Here is a 17,481-nt window from a genome sequence, read left to right as displayed (position 1 = left end):
TACCAACATCTCCCTCCAGTGCCATGGCACAATGTGACCTGCTTTGGTCTTAGAGAACAGGAGTTCTGAAGGAGATAGGAATTAAGAAGCCATTCAGTTCAAAGAACAAGCGTCTTTCTCAAAACTTCAGCTCGTCCAAAACAGAAGATACTTTCCATATGATTTCACTTCCTTCATGGCCTGTTAGTATCTTGTTCCCCACTAAAGATGAGGTTCAAATTCATGTTTACAATTGTTTTGTGTTTCATCTCATCTCATGCATTTTGTTCTGCACATTTCATCTTCCTGAGAGATACTTGGAGTCTGTATTTCCCAGCTCATCACCAGAAAGTAGAATGCTTTATTAAAAGATACATCATTTCCTTGGTGTGTGAAGGCAACAGCTTACAAAGCACTTAAGCTTCAAGAGTGACATACAAAGTAGCTGTCAAGTCATAGGAAGGGTAGGAGACAAAGTACAGGGGATGGAGGAGTAATGGCCAGGTCAACCAAAATACCAATGGGTTTGCTTAATGCTGAGCTGTCAAAATTAGATTTGTCTCCTCTCACCAACACCGATGCACCAAACGCAAGCAAGGCTGAAGATTTACAGCCCTTGTTAATTAGCCTTTCTTGTTCATTTACTTCACGACTTCGTATTTGAAGTCATGACTGCTTACTGATCGCTACCGAGAAATCTGCTTCAAGTGAGTGGTTATCAGTGATCAGAGCAATTGCTGCCAACACGAGGTGTGGGACTCACCCTGGCAGAGGGCTCAGCCCTGCAGCTGATGCTGCCTTTTTAGTTGGAGTTAATGAAAAACAGGAAAAAGAAAATCATCACTCCCTTGCGGGAGAGGGGAAAAAACAGGAAGTTTTCTGAAAGATTAGATCCAATCTTGCATTTCAACAGCAGTATTTTGTAGAGATATCCTCTAAAAGCCATTAATGAACCAGAGCCTTGAGCTGCTCCCGTATGCCATTCTGGTTTTGGAGAAGGAAAGTGGGACAGAGAGTGGAGGTGTATTTTTTAAAAGTCATATGCTATAGAAAAAGCCAGCAAAGCACCTTGGATCCAGTTCCCAGCCCCATGCTTTGCCTGCTAAGTCCTCCTGCTTGACTAAGCACAACTGGAGGATTCTTCAACATGGAAATAAACTACCTTCTCTATCGATCATTTCTTTCAAAGCACTTAGAAGCTTTGCAAGGCCATCTTCAAACTCCTAAAAAGCCCTCATCCCCCCTCAGATGATCTCGCATGGTGACCCATGGCTATACTCTGCTCCAGGCACTGCCAGCACTTGGCTGTTTGTTAGGAAGCACACTGAAGTTCTGCACCCCACACCATACCCTTGAGTCTGTGCATTAACAAAGGTGAGCTTCAGAAGGAGAAAGGGCGTGAGGAACTAAAGGGTTTACTCCTTATTTCTTTGCTGCAGCTTCTGACAGCAATCGTAGAACTGTTTGAGTGGGAAGGTTCCTTTAAGAGCCATCTGGTCCCAGTCCCCTGCAATGAACAGGGACATCCACAGCTCCATCAGGTGCTCAGAGCCCCATCCCCTGACCTTGGGTGTCTGCAGGGATGGGGATCTACCAGTGTAGAGCCAAGAGCACACAGGCCCAGCTCAGTACAATGCCGCTCTCACAGGCTCCTAACACATCTCTTTAATCCCTGAACTTTCCATCTCTTTAATCCCTGCAACCCTGGGTATCAGCTAAAACCCAGAAATGACCATGGCAGCTTAGAAACACCTATAATTCCTTCTCCATCTTAGTACATTCTGCCACAGACAGGAGAGACAGGAGCAGGATCTTTTGCCATCTTTCAGTTTCCCCTCCACTCTTGTTAATCCCTTGGAAGACACTCACCCTGTTGTGAAACTTGGCACTGCGATAGTACTTGGGTGACAAGTTGAAGACTGTGTAGTGGTCAGGGTGTCTGGAATCCAGGAATGTCCGGACATCTTCAATGTGGTTCCTGAATCCCAACTCAACGCCTTCAGCCGGAAAAGACATCACTAGAAACATAAGAAGAAGCCAAGTTGTGCGCCACTATATGCTTATGAACCTCTGAACCCGGAGGTGTTACAAACTTTATTTACCCAGTAAGCAGCACTTACCTATGATTCTCGAGGTAATGTACGAAATATCTAGCTCTCCCTTGGTGTAACTAAAAGGAGACAAAGTAGGAGACAAATGTTACACATATATTTACAGAAGACAGCCCGTTACAGGAACCAGGAAAACAGCATTTTCCCACTTTCAAAGCAAAGAAGAGAATGATCTCAGAACTGATGACTTGTACTTCATCTTTATGTTTTAAGCAGAAGCTGTAGATAGTTTACAGTCTTCCTTTTAAATGGACCTCCAGTAAAGTCCCTTTTCCCCTTTGTCATTAATTTTCAGTGCCAGTTTTCAGGAGAAATCTCTAGCAATTAAGCACTTCACGTATCAAAGTCTCTGAGGAATTGCATCTGTTACATGTCTTTAATTTACTGTAGTCCCACATTCCTCAGAAGATGGTGGAGCGCAAAGCACAGGGACCACTGCCAGCAGAGCTGACCAAAGCAAAGTCACCTCAGCCCTTTCTTCAGCTCAAGAAGTGGCTTTAGCAAAGGGAACAGTTACATCAGCACACGGAGTCACGTACAACACAAGCCAACTTTCAGTGACAAATGGCTCAGGCAGTGGCTGAGCAGAAGGACTCCACAGGTGTTAACAAAAGAATGAGAGCCCGAGTGCCCCACTGCCATGGGGAAGGCATTTTCCAGATCTCTGGATGTTGATGCTCATTTATTACAAAACTTAGATATTTGCTTTGGTTTCCTGCTTCCTTGAGGCCAAATACCCAATTGTTAGACAGAATTATAGAAGTCACTTGTGATTTTCCCCTCCACCTTCATTTGGTTAGCTGTTGTGCTAGCTAAGATGGCAGCTCAGACTAGCACTGCAGCTAGTGGTATTACGTGCAATAGCCAGCCTCAGCCATACCATACCTGGCAACAGATTGCATGACCTTCGAAGACGTATCTTTCAGAGTATCCTTCAGGTTATCCTTCAGATTGCTGAAGAGCCTCCCTGCTCCTCCTTTCACCATATCCAGCAAGCCCCCTCCATAGCTGGACTCCATGTCCGGCGATGAGGCACCTTCAAATACAACAGAACCAAACCCAGCATCACTTGTTTGAAACAAACTCACAGAGCCAACAAACCCATTGCTCTACTCTGACCGAATGTATTTACACTCACTGTCACACACTGAGTAGGGCAAAAGTAGTTTCACTTATTAAAGTCACGATTTTCCGGAGATTAGAATCACAGAATATCCTGAGATGGAAGGGACCACCAGGATCATTGAGTATAATTGCAGAGGGCACATTCTTGCTGGCTAGGCACAGGATCCATCAGCGGCTCTCAGCACTGCGCGTAGGTTGGCTATCTGGTGCCGGTACGGGATGGACATCCACCAGTCAAGCTCCCTCACCTCTCAACACAACTCAAAGCTCTTCAGTGCATAACCAAGACCAAACCAATAACTACCTCCAAAGGGACAAGAATGAGACATTAGTATATGCCACTGCTGTGTTAACGGCATAAATCATTCTTAGAAAAGTAAAGTATAATAAGTTGAACATAGATTTGAGTAAACATGGTTTTGCTCTATCGTAGAGCTGAGTTGTTGGACACAAACCAGTAGAATTGTATTTTTAACTGCTTACTATCTACAAACAAAACTCTTGGCTACCTAAATGACTAGGACTCAACTGTTTGATCATAGCAAGCTTTAACTACATTACTTTAATTATACATTTGTTACCTCATTATTATGTCAGATCAGTCAGAAAGTTAACTGCTGCAACAAGCAGCCTATGGAAAGGCGTGCCACACTCTCAGGTCGTTTTAATAAGCAAGATTGCATCCACTAAGAGCTGCCTTTCACAGAGCACCCAGGAAGTCTGAAAACACTTGTCCTGCTTCAGAGCCATGGGACAAGATGTAACAAGAACTTCCTGGCTATCATTAATTACTCCAGTACTCAGAAAAGTAGAAGATTTGTCAAGGTTAAGGCAGGTTGGTGGCATTGATTGTGCTTGTCATACGTTTTGCTGAGGGACCTTACAGCTCTAACTCCTTTGGTTCTGTAGAATGCCCACTATTGACGTACTGCACTACAAGAAGAAATATTCTAGGGGCATTAAGACTATTAACGAACTTGAAAAATGCTACCTCTAAGAAAGACCCCATTGATTTACTGTGTAGAGCACCAAATCCATCTAAATGGCAATCGCTCTCTCAAACAAGGAGGGAGATATCAATAAATATGGAATCGAGTATAGAGGAGATATACCAGTACAGAATATATTGGTTAAATGGAGACTCCATTGGTAAAGCGATGTAACTTATTCTCCTGCGTACAAAGGGTGCTTAATGCATGGTGATGTGGTCGTGATCCACGTGCACATGATGCACATGCAAACTGGGAATGCTGGAGGCAATAGCTTCTCCTCTTTATTGCACTCCTAAAAAGATTGAGAGTACCACGCCTGATTCAGAGCAGAAGATGCCCTCTCAAAGCGCAGGAACATTTCCTTTCCAAACCACTTCTAAGTATCTACTTCGAGTATGATTAAAGAATAAAAATAAAAAACAAGTAGCTCATTGGCTTCCAAGTGAGGAATCGGTGTTTGATCTCTCTTCAAACACTCTGCTTTCACAATACTGCGTTAGGAGACTCGGGGGTGGAGGAAAGAAGCGATGTTCAGAAGGTGCTATCAGTTCTGCAGGTCAACTTGTAAAAGAAAGGAAGGGAGAAAGATGGGAACTTGGAATGAGGAAAACGGGGGCAAAGAGATCAGGGGACCAGTGGGTACTGGACACACTATCCTTGGAAACACTCTAAGAGGGTAACAGAATGGCTTTAAAAATGTGGGAAACCTAGAATCTTTAGGAAATGAGAATTGCACTCTATTTCTAACAGCAAAAACAGCAATTACTTCCAAGTTTACTATATGCACTAGAGCAGAGCTAAATAAGAAGCGCAACCTGTGCTACATCACCAACACAGACAAGACACGTTCAGCTATTGTGGAGCTACAGAGGAAGCTTACAACACAGCAGCACTCGGCACGGCACCCCGTGCTGTGATTTGCTTGGGCATCTTTCAGTCCCTGGGTCAGAGCAGCACCCTCAGTGCTGCCTTTCTGTTAGCAGCTATGACACGGTCTTTGTTACACAGAGGAGCAAAGCAAATAGGTTCAAGGCTCCTCCTAACAGGCAGCATCACCCGCAAAGCACAAAGATGTGCAAAGGAATGATGGGACCCAGCAGCAGAGCAGAAAGCGTTAATGCATTAGCGCACAGATCTGGCAGCATGTGCAGAAACCCACGAGAACAGCCAAAAAATCTGATTAAAAAGGAAAAAAAAAACCAGCCCGCTGCTGCAGATTTTGCTGAATAGAACATTTCTGTGCTAAGTCCCTCTTGTGAATGGGGACCTTCAGAGCTCCTGCAGACCCTTCTGAAGGACACCAGTGGTTCCACAGGCAGGAGCTGCAGGATGGGGGCACCGGGACAGGCAGACCCCCAACCCTGAGCCGGGCTGCAAGGACACTTGGTGGGTCCAAAGGGAAGAGCTGGCCGTCCCTTGGAGCCCGGACAGATCTGCAGATCAGCACCATTTGGGCAGGACATGACTTACTGGCAGCTTTTCCAAGCTTTCAGCTTGTTAGCACACAGCAGCTCAGTTAACTCCAGCAGTGTTAGTTGCTGTCTAGAAGCCTTGTTACGGAGAATTAGTTTTGATGCATGAGGTGCATCTTGCTCCTTATGCAGCAAGGACTCTCTATTAACCCAGTTACGGGACATTCCCTGGCAGGCTCCAGAGACACGCCTCTGACCTGTATTCATGGCACAGGTTTCAGAGGGATCCCTCGCTAACTGCAGCCTTTTCATTTCCCGATGAAGGAATAGTTCACGCTGGGCTTTTACTGCAGCACAGCACACCTGAGATGGTGCGTAGGTTGGCTCTCGTTGGCTGGTTGAGGATGGGAGCGATCATCTCTGCATGATGTGCTTCAGGCCAATGGAGCGTTGTGGAAGTGAGACAACTTCATAGAATCATAGAACCATAGAATGAGTTGGGCTGGAAGGCTCCTTAAGGCCTACTCAGTCCCAACACCAGCCACGGGCAGGGACACCATCCATAGACCAAGTACCCAAAGCCCCATCCAAGGCCTTGGGTGCCTCCAGGGACGGGGCACCCACACTGCTCCGGGCAGCAGTGCCAGAGCCTCGCCACCCTCATGGGGAAGAATTTCCTGCTAACATCTGACCTGAATCTCCCCTTCTCCTCTCTTTTAGCTTCAAACCATTCCCCCCTTGTCCATCTGGCTTCTTCCATTCGGCTGATGAACTGGAGTTTGGCTTTGTTACAGCTGAAGCTCCTTGCTCTGAGCTAATGCCTCCCCCAGGAAGGGACTGCTTGGTGCTCAGGATAAACCTTCAGCAGCCACCACCAAAGCACCAGCCTGCTGCACCTCCCTGCAGATCTCAAGCATGTTGTACAGGAGCGTTCTGCCACAGCCCGCTCTCATCAGCAGCCACTGGGTGGAATTCCACACATCTGGACAGATTGCAGCTGAAGGAGCTGCTGCACAGCATCAGCCTCATGCAGCATGGATGGGAGCTGGAGAGCACCGATACTTTAATTAAAGCACTTCAGCTCTCTCCTCGTTCTCCAGCTAATTTCAGAGCATCAGGAAAAGGATGTGCAGTGCAGGAGAACTTCTCCCAGCACAAACAGCCAAAACACCACAGCAGCTGCTGCACCAGAAGAGATTGACTGCCACCAAGAGCCCCTCTGCAATCTGTTTGCCCTCAGCACAACAAAAACCAGCAACAGGAGTCTATTAGCCGCGCTACAGAACTAACCTGCATACGGACAGACAGCTGACGGATGGCACTGCATTGCTCACTTCCCTGTTATGGAAGCTTTCCCTGCAAGAATTGCACACTGGAAACACATGGCGGGCTTCCAAGCACCAGACCCCCCTGCAACCCACATTGCTAAGAGCCACAGGCTGTGACTTCCAGCCCCGCCAGGAATCGAGCCGACATTTAAGAGGCATTTAAGGCTCTGTCAGTCGGTGCTGATGAAGCAATACTTGGCTTGGGAGCGGGAGGTGAAAGCAAGACGTCTGCAAATGGAGGATCAGACAGCTAAGTGCTATGTGTCGCAGGTTACTTAGCAAGAGTAAACAAACCCTTTTTTGCATGCCAAGGGCAGACAAAATGCAGACATGAAACCATAGGAAAGAAAGCAGGTTCACCTCAGCCTGCCCATGCTATGCAACACGATCTCCAAGGTCACACTCCTTTTGCTCAGGGAGCTGCTGCCTGTGCCTCCTTTAGAACCACAGAACCATTCAGGTTGGAAAAGCCCTCCAAGCTCTCCAAGCCCATCCCAGCCCATCCCCCCATGCCCACTGCCCATGTCCCTCAGTGCCACATCCCCATGGCTCTGGAACACCCCCAGGGACAGTGACCTCCCCTACCCCCTGGGCAGCCTGTGCAGTGCTGACTGCTCTCTGGGAGAAGATATGTCTCCCTGTATCCAAGCTGACCATCCCCTGGCACAATCCAAACCAAGGTCCATTCCAACCCAAACCATCCCATAATTCCATTATTTCATCTCTCCTTCAAGCCAAAGCAATGGGGGCAACTTTGGGAACATCAGATGCTCTTCTGTGTTCTGTTTCCATGGTGCCACAAGAGCCTGACCCTATGCTGAGATGAAGCTTGTAGCTGCCTCATACATGGCCCCCTCCCAGTGTTCTGGAAGCACTCAGCCCTCCCCTTGGGGTTGGGGCTGCCTGTCGCTCCCCCCACATGGAGTGGGGCACAGTGGGGAGCCAGAGACACAGTGCACCCTGAGCTGGGCAGAAAGGGCCCTTGTAAAGGCTCCCATCTGAGAGAGGCTGAGACGCTGTTGTTGTGGCTTCAGCAACAATGCCCGAATTGTTGTGGCTTTTTTTTTTAATTATTATTTTTAAGGAGCACCCAGCAAAACACGACGCTGTATTGGTCACGTTCATCCCTCAGCAGAGCCTGCCTTGGGCAGGACGTGTTTTACACCCAGGCTCCAGTGGGTTTAGGAGCTTCACCGCAGCATCACGGTGCCCCATCCCCACACACAGAGACTGCAATCAAGGCACAGACACTACTGGACAAGTTCACGCTCCTGTTTCAAGGGGGAAGCAGCAAGTCTCTACCTGAGGATATCTGGGCTCCTCTGCATCCAGTGACAATCAATAGCATTTAGGACGGAGTGCTTCACTTGCCAGCTGCGTTTTTGTAGACCACAGCCCCCGAGCCCTGTGCCACCTTCCCCACTCCTCCCAGCACATAAGCATTGAAGCACAGACTCCAAAACATCCCTGCTCTCACACACGCCATGACCACAGAGAGCCAGGCCTGCCCCACCTTCATCAAAGGAACAGTGTGGGTTGCCAGGGGGCTAGAAAGGGCTGGGGAAGAGAGCAGCAGGGCACAGGCACCCAGCAGCACTGGGAAGGAAGGCACTGCTGCCTGCACAACCCACGGGAAAGCTCCTTGGAGTCACAGAGGCCCCGTGGACTGATGCTTCTGCTAATATTTTGCTACCAGCCTCTTCCACCCCCTCCTCACGTGCTGCCCCAGATTCCTGCTCGCGGTAGATTCCCTCCCACAGTGAGCACAGGTATCTTAAAACTCAAGTGTTCATCTGCAAAACCCAACAGCAACACCCGCGCCGCGAGCGTACAAGCACAGCAGCCAAAGCTGGGAGAGGATGGGCTGTGGGACTGAGGCATCTTAATAATTGATTCGAGTGAGGGAAGAGTTGTTTGTGGTGGCTGTTTCCTTTGTTTGTTTCTTCACTTACTGCAGCTTTCCTGCAGTTCTCCAGCACTGCACCCATGTAAACCTTCAGCCCAGAGGTGCCCATGGCCAGGGAGGGGGCAATGGGAGGTGTCCCCACAGCAGGGGTGGGACTGGGTGGACTTTAAGGGCCCTGCCAACCCAAGCATGCCATGAGTCTATGAACCACGAGGCTCCTAAAGGAGATGCTTTGAACGGTTCCAGGTTTGGGCTTCATCACAAGGGATTGCTGGCATGGGGACTTTGCAGTGCATTTCTGCTGATGCTGGGCAACACATCCGCTGGTGCCTCCCTCTCAGGGCTGCAAAGAAAAGCTGCATTCCTCCTCCCACGAGCACCACGTCCCTCTCTGTGCTCAGTTTGCTGTGCGTGGGCTGGGACAGGGCCACGGGCCACAGTAGAGAAGCGCTCAGAGCCCCGGGCTGCCCGGAGCAGGGAGGGAGCCCAGGAGATCCTTCTGCATCCTTCTGGATAGAGTTCTGGAGGTAACAAAGCAGGAGCACAAGGCTTGCTGTTTTAAGGTTCATTGGAGATTGCCTCAGCGTAAACTTCACAGAGATTTTAAGAATTAAGTTATTTCTGCTGTTGCTTGAGAAATTAACTAACGAATACTGCTCGTACCATTAACAAAGCAATATGTAAGACTGCAATGAAGAGAGGGACTTCTGTTCCATCAGTTAAGAGTAGTGATGTTGGGAGGGGAAAGAATACCCCCTCCTTAGGATTTTTTTTCCCCATTTGTTATATGGTTTCCCTTATTTATGAAAGTTATACTACAGTGACCAAATGCATTGGAGGCTGGAGAGCTGAAATTTCAGCACAACTATGAAATTGCTCTTCAAAGCCAACTCACATTCTCCCTCTGTCAAAAAAAAAAAAAAAAGAAGAAGAAAAAAAATAAAAAAAATGCTACTGCCAACACCAAACCATTCAAGCGTCCCAAACACACAACCAAACAAAGGCACCATTAAGCTGAGCTCCTTGTTCAAAAACGCGGGGAGAAAAGAAGACAAGACCACATTGTCAGCGCCGGCCTTTGTCCCCACGCCAGTGACATGGAGATGTCTCTCTCCTGACTCAGTGAAAAGTAATCACCAATGTGCAAGAGGTCAGGTCTGCAGGTGTGAAGCAGCGGAAGAAACCTCGACTGGAATGCTTGCAATTGATGTAAAATGTTTTCTTTTGCAGTCACGCTGCCCAAGGAAGTTTGCAGCCAAGCCGGGCTATTCCCTGAGTGTCCCAAAGCCATTTTGTAGATCAGGGAGTTTGTAAATGTCCCAGGGAAGCACAGAAAGGCTTGGCTCCCTTTGTAACACGTTGCATCTCCCTGTGTTTCCTAGAGCCCCCTCCTCCTCTTCCAGCACGCAGCAAGCTGCTAAGCAAGCATGATTGAATGCCACAGCAAAAGCCAGAATCGATTGAACCTCCACTGCTAGCTTCTTCTGAGCGCTTTCAGAAATTAACAGGTTAAAATGACAAAGGGAGAACCATGCAGATGCTCTTCTTGGGATTCTGGTTTTGGACTTGCAGTGTTCTGTGCCCTGCCAGCACAACCCTCCCTTCACCTCTCCTCCATCCCCGAACCCTGCAGATTTTGGGAAGTGTGAGCTGCACTTCCATCAGAGATGGACTTTGCATGGGTCCCTCAGAGAGTGGACCTAGGCACCGTGACCCTGCTACTATTCAGCATTCAGCACATGTGACAGGGCTGTGAAAAGCATTGCATCAGGAGATGAGCACTCAGCAGCTACAGGAACATGCTGAAGTTGCACAGAGTGTTAGTGCCTCACGGAACATAAATGTAAGATGCCTGGAGCATCTCCCACCTGAGGAAAGGCTGAGTAACCTGGGTCTGTTCAGCCTGGGGAGGAGAAGAGTGAGGGGGGATCCTGAGAAATGTTTATAAATTTCTACAGGGAGGTGGGAGGCAAGTGGATGAGGCCAGGCTCTTCTCGGTGGTGCATAGCTGTATAATGAGGAGTAATGTCCTCAGACTTGAACATAGGGAGTTCTGTTCTAACATGCAGAAGAACTTCTATGTGGTCAGGGTGACTGAGCACTGGAACAGGCTGCCCAGAGAGGTGGTGGAGTCTCCTTCTATGGAGATACTCAAGACCCATCTCAATGCTCACCTGTGCGACCTATTGTAGGGAACTGCTCTAGCAGTTGGGGTTGGACTCAATGATCGCTTGAGGTCCCATCCTACCCCTGCAACTCTGTGATTCCATAATGCCCAGCAATGGTTGGGGCCCTAGGCAGCCTGGTCTGGTGGGGACAGATCCTGATTCCATTCAGCCAAAACCAACCCTGACAGCAAGGCACAAATGAGGGCAGAAGTTTCCACTTACACTGCCTGAGCACACCGGTACCCCAAGCCGGGCCTTCAGCAATGGGAATGGTCACCTCCTACCTATATAGGTTATCCTAATGATCCTGCACAGCCTTGGCCATGGGAGTGGAACTTTTAACCATCAGAAGCCAGAGGTGCTCACCGGACCTGCAGACCAGGGAGTGGTTTTCCTGGCTCAGCTGCCAGCAACGGCGGGCAGACAGTGCTGTGAGGACTCACACCACGAATTGGCCAAAAGCAAAAAAAGAGAAAAAAGCAACATGGGGCCATTTTCTCAGCTCACATGAGTTTGTGTCATTGCAGCCTCAGCTGGTGTAGCCACACAAGTTAAACCAACCCATAATTTGCCCCAGAGCCATCAGCACTTTGCCTTCAGCACATTCCTCACCAGTCAGACTTCCATAACCCCTCAAGGCATCTCCCAGTCATTGTGGTAACAGAGGCAGCAGCTGTTCTGCCACACACGAAACCATCATCTACAACCAGAAGGAAAAATAACACAACCGAGCTCCTGGAAGGTACAGGAGGTTGGGTGTGAGGGATGCACAGAATGAGCTCTGGTTGGGTCAGGGTGCCCCAAGGACTTCACTGTTGGGTGCAGAGGCTTCAGTGCTCTGCCACCTCCATCGCTGCCACCCCCATCACATCACCGAGCCCTCATCCCCCCAGGGTCTCACATCTCTTCTCCTGGCTGAAATAAGCTCTGCTGCTGCCCATCAAGTGAAGTTAGACCTTGTCACCACCAGTGGAAGACTCTCAGATGTTCCATTTGAATATATTCCCCCATTTATGGAAAAAAAAAGTGTTTTTTTTTTTCCTTGCTACTAATAAGCCAAAACCACAGCTATCTCATTGCTCCATCTTTCCCTTATACTGCCACCTAATCTCCCCCAAGAACGGCACATCTTCACACAGCATTAGAGATAAATTGCCCCACAGTTCAATTACTGGAGGACCAGAAGCCATAAGCACACCTGAGGTGTGGATACGGCTCTGGAAGCTTTTACAATTTCACCCCTGACAAAGAAAAACGTCTTTGCTATGGCCTGATAATTTGTCACTTACCAGCAGCCAGTGTTTAAACGAACGAGGTGGATACAAGCTGAGAATTCACATTTTAGACAGAGCATCGCACTTGATACTTGAACTACATGTGAAGATTTAGACAGCCTCCAAAAAATGTATTTATATGCACAATATATGAATTTACTAAATTTACCAAAAAAAAACGCTCTAAACTCAACTCAAAGGCCACACAACCAGGCCTGAGGCTCCTTGCTGCCCAGAGTGCGGCTATAAGATTTGGGCAGATTGAGAGGCACTGCCATGGGTGTCAAGTGCATCAAGTGCGTGAAGCAGATTCCTTAACCACGGCTTCCCAGCCCCATATATTTAAGGGCAGAGCATCCCAGAAGCAGACTGAGGGTGTTAGTACAATTAGCACTCGGGGATGTCTTTGTATTTGCAGCTGAACTGTTGGAAGGGGCGAATTTTGCACGGAAGCCGTAAATAAAGGTATTGTCTGGCTATCCACAAACACCACTTTTTGGCTCAGCAGGGAGCGGCATGGCTTGAAGAAACAGAACAGAACGACTGCAGCAGCCACGCTGAAATAACACTGCGAGCTGACACCAGACAAAAGCTGTGACTTGACGTGAGCCCACGCCTGGCTGGGGGTGAGTGGTTCTGAAAGTTCTAGGAAACTCATTCAGATAATTGCCTTAATGATAGAGGTTAAACCGACCGCAATATCTAGTCAATGCAGTGGATATGCCAGTGTATGGATCCAAACAACTGTAACACGGCAGGCTGCTGTGAGTAAGAATCTACTGACACACGCTATTACTGCAAGCTACCATAGCAAAGATATTATAGCAGTAAATTAAAATGCAGTTCTAAAGTCCCGGAGTGAAAAAAAAAAAAAAAAAGTAAAAAAAAAAATAACAAAGACAGCCTCAAGAAGAACTCTAGAAAGCACATTTACAAGGCAATGAGAAAGAAGAAAACATTACTCTCGTTATATCAGAGAAAACGTGTGAAGAATACAAGGTAGGGCTCCCATCGCCCAAATCCAGACACGGGTCAGGAGGATTTATTTCCCTCTGGAGGAGGTTACCACATTAAAACAAAGGCAATGAATGGAGTGCCCCAGGCCCACGCCTTTCTTTCATGGAGCAGCGCAGGTATCCCTGCGACATTGCCCCATTATGATGGACAGACACAGGGTTGGTCCCCCATGACTGAACAAGGCATTTCCCTGCCAAGGTTTGGCCTTTGGAAGCTCCCTGCAGGGGCTGTAGGTGTTTGTGGGGATGGGCACCTCTGAGCAACCAGAAGCAGAGCGGCTCTTTCCAGTGGCTCGCTGAGGAGCTATCGGATGAGTATTCCCAAAGGCTGGCAACCCAAGAAAATTTGGACCTGTGATTTGGAGCTGAAGAGCTCTCCATCCCATTACCAGTCCCAAAGACCATCTGGTCCCCCGCTCCCTGATTAAATAAAAACGCTGCATGCACCGCATCCTCCAGCACAATTAACGCACCTTGGTTGGATGATGCTTTTTGGACGAGCGAAAGAAAACCAATGATTTTGGGAAATAGGTCAGTCGGTCGCACCCGGTGAAGAGACCCCAACGCCCTCCATCCGTTTTACCTTCCAAATAACCATTTCCTCCAACCAGGGTGAAACCAGGTGGACACCACAAGCTGATTTCACAAAACACCCCGACTTGGAAGGGCTTTGCAACACCCACCTCGCCTTCCACCCACCCCGATCCACCCGACCACCCCCACATCCCCCACAACCCGGCGGGGCCGGGACAAAGCGCTGCCATTGTCCCCGCTGCCATTGTCCCCACGCGCGGCCCTTACCGGAGCTGTCCATGGTGCTGCCGTCGGCGCGGTGCTGCTGCTGCTGCTGCTGCCGCGCGGGGCTCCGGCCGCCAGCCCCCACCGCGCCGGGCCCACCGCCGCCTCCTTCAGCGCCGCTCTCCACCAGCTGCAAAGATTCATAGCCGTCACCGCCGGGTTTCTTGCGGTAGCCGCCGAGAAGGCTCATAGGGGCGAGGCGGGCGGGCGGGCAGCCTGCCGTGCCGCCGCGGGCAGGACGGAAGATGAGCGCTCCGGCCGCCCCGAGGGGAGGGACGGGGCGGGACGGGGCGGCCGCTGAGCTCTGCCCGCCCCCGCGGGCCCGGAAGCAATCGGAGGGCCGCGGCCGCGATCCGCGATCCCGTGGAGAGAAAGCTCTTCAAGGAAAATGGTGCATCCGTACATCCTGCGCCCGGCAGCGCTGCCCGCTCCCAGCGCGACCTCTAAGCTCAGAGGAGGGGGTGTACAGCTGGCGTGAGGTTCTTGGATTAAGATCACTGAATGGGTTAGAAGGGACCACAAACCAATCCAGTCCCATCTCCTGCCGTGCACAGGGACAGCTCCCATAGCCCTACCCGTGGCCTTGGGCACCTCCAGAAATGGGGGGCCCACAGCTCTCCGGATAGCGGTGTCAGGGCCTCGACCCCCTCGTGGCAAAGCATTTCCCCCTAACAGACAACATAAATATACTTTAAAGCCATTCCTAGAATCATAGGGGTTGGAAGGGGCTTCTGGAGATCTCCCAGTTCAGTTCTCCCTACAGCAGATGCACAGGAACACATCCAGATTGGTTTGAGTATCTCCAGAGAGGGAGAGTCCCCCACCTCTCTGGGCAGCTGTGCCTAGGCTCTGCCACCTCGCAGTAAAGAAGTTTTTCCCCAGTGTTCAGATGGAACTTCCTATGTTCCCGTTTGTGCCCATTGCCTCACGTCCTGTTGCTGGGCACCACCAAACAGAGCCCAGCCCCGTTCACTTGATTCCCACCATTAGATATTGATCAGCACTGATCAGACCCCCCTCAGCCTTCTCCTCCCCAGGTGCACAGCCCAAAACAGCTCTCAGCCTATCCCCTTCAGGAGGTGCTCCAGGCCCCCCACCATCTCTGCACCCTCCACTGGGATCTCTGGCAGTTCCCTGTCTGCCCTGTGCTGGGCACAGTGTTCCAGCTGTGCCCTCCCCAGGGCAGAGCAGAGGGGAGGAGCACCTCCCTCACCTGCTGGCCGTACTCTGGGCAATGCACACCGGGTCCCATTGGCCTTCTTGGCCACCAGGGCACACTGCTGCCTCATGGCCAACCACTGGTACGGGAAGTCAACCAGCTCCTTTTCCAGAGTTCCTTTCCAGCAGGTCAGCCCATAACCTGTAACATTCCTCTTCTTCCTATCACTCTCAGATACCCCAAACCCCTGCCAGTGCAGCTGGGTGCTGTACCAGTTGTCAGTTAGCACTCCAGTTTACTTGTAGCTGTTCACAAGGGCACAGACTTCAGACCATCACAAAACACATCCCCCAGCATGTGATGAGCCACACCAAGCTCTGCGCACCTGGTAGCTACCTTCCCTTACACACAAGACAGAGGAACTAAGGGATTCTCCATATAAGCAACCATTATCAGCTCTTCCAAGTTGATTTTTTTTTTTAATTTAAGGAAAAACAAAGGGGGGTGGGAGGGAAGTTGCTGCATCCAGCCACAACAGCTGTGCCTTCAGTCTCTTACAGAAAAGGCACAAAATGCTCTGTTTAAAAAAATAGCATGGGCTTGCTTTGAAAGCAAGAACTTGACCAGAACTTGAATTATTGCTGGCACTTGGCTTAAACTCTCCTCTTCCCCACTGCAGGGCAGTGGGCATCTGGCACAGGCCAACCTCATCGCGTGTCTTTGTTTATGTAACTCCAGCAATTTTACATTGCACTGCAAGCAAGGTACATCTGTGACCCAGAATTTTCTCAGGAAAAAAAAAATCCCAAGCAGATTTGCAAGCAAACAAACTAAAATGAGCTAACTCGACATAAGTGGATCATGGTAGCAGCTTGATTTTGAGTTTGCTGCCCTCTCCTTGCTGGGCTGTTAAAACATTGCTGTCTATGTGTAGGTAGCGATGCTCGTCAATAGGAACATGCTCCCTTCCCTCACATTGCCTGTTTGCAGCACCTTAGTCAAGAAAAAATAAAGTGACTTCCAAAAGTGTGAGCAAAGAAAGAAGAAACAAAAAGGAAAAAAAAAGAAACAGCTGCTTTGAATAATTCATCAGCATCCCCAGAGGTTTATTGAGTCGTGGCTAACGATGCTACCAGATAATCCAGGAGTTTTTATCCCATGTGAATGGTGAGGCTGCAGGTGCTGGAGGAACGTGCTGTGCTAGGGAGGGCTGCGCCTCGCTGAAGGCCGGGGAGGTAAGAGCTGCCTCCCCACTGCTGACCTCCCAAGGTCAGTTGGTTGCCCAGCCCCCAACCCCGTGCTGCTGGCTGGGCTGCAGCTCTCCTGGGCAAAAGTCAGTGTTAGCAGCTGTAATCGAGCACCGAATATCTGGAGGTGCAACTTCGCTTTCTTCCAGCTCTCCCCTAACGAGATGAGCAGTTAAGGTGAAACATTAAACTCTTCATTCTCCATGAGCACATTGCAGCGCTGTGAGAACTACAACTAGAGCTTGAAAATTAATTTACCGTCAGGGTGATACCTCTAAAACCCAATGAGCTGAACATTCGTTCAAAGGCATTCCACGGTGACCCATGAACCCTCTCAGCACCGAGTGTTTCTGTGGGAGGCCCAGAGCCCGGTGTGACCGCACAGATGAGGGCATGCGGTACCAGCAGGGCTGTGCTGGGGCTGCTCTCGTGGGCAGAAAAATGCACGCATTGTTAAGGAAAGCAAGGCTTGCTCAAGCAGCTTAACTCCTCGTCCCTCACGTGGTAGGGCCTTTGAGCAACAGTTGCTCTACTCCAGAAAGAAAAAAAAAAATTGAGCAGAACTTCACTGCTTGTTTCTTATATTCAAGCCTGGAAGATTCCTTTAATCTTACCTTAAGGCAGACTGTGCTATCACTGACTGCAAATAAACACGCAGAGCTCGGATTCTGTACTTCCACTTCCAAAAAGCCCCTCATCCCCAGGGACAGGACGTTCCTCTTCCCCTTCACAATCACCCCGCTCCTTGCAGCAGGACCCTGGGCCATCAATACATGCTCCAGACAATTAACACTTTGGCTTTCCCCCATCTTCAAAGCACTCAAATCCCAATCAAACCACAGAGCTCCTGATTTAAGTTCCCTTCAACAGCTCTGTAACGAGGACTCTACAAAATGGGCTTTCTGGAGAATGAGAGAGGAAAAAAAAATAAAAAATAAAATACAAACAGCGCTCCTTAAATTTTCA

General features: G+C 49.4%; 1 protein-coding gene across 5 annotated transcripts in view; it reads right to left on the bottom strand.

Moving 5' to 3' along the window:
* Positions 1–17,481, bottom strand: part of DNAJC6 (DnaJ heat shock protein family (Hsp40) member C6) — a 39,577-nt gene that overhangs the window by 17,529 nt on the left and 4,567 nt on the right. For 2 of the 5 annotated variants that reach the window (XM_021404468.1, XM_021404469.1), the window contains exons 2-5: positions 14,113–14,239; positions 2,976–3,126; positions 2,100–2,149; positions 1,849–1,997 (exon numbers count right to left, since the gene is read on the bottom strand). In XM_021404468.1, coding sequence (XP_021260143.1) covers positions 1,849–1,997; positions 2,100–2,149; positions 2,976–3,126; positions 14,113–14,125 — 363 coding nt within the window. In that variant the 5' untranslated portion in view covers positions 14,126–14,239. Of the gene's footprint in view, positions 1–1,848; positions 1,998–2,099; positions 2,150–2,975; positions 3,127–14,112; positions 14,336–17,129; positions 17,360–17,481 lie in introns of those variants that run through there. The other 3 variants (XM_021404465.1, XM_021404466.1, XM_021404467.1) reach the window with 3 other exon arrangements.

Source organism: Numida meleagris, chromosome 7 (assembly GCF_002078875.1).
Source record: "Numida meleagris isolate 19003 breed g44 Domestic line chromosome 7, NumMel1.0, whole genome shotgun sequence".
NCBI lineage: Eukaryota > Metazoa > Chordata > Aves > Galliformes > Numididae > Numida > Numida meleagris.
Note: the sequence above shows the minus strand (reverse complement) of the source record. Positions and strands in the feature narration are given on the sequence as shown.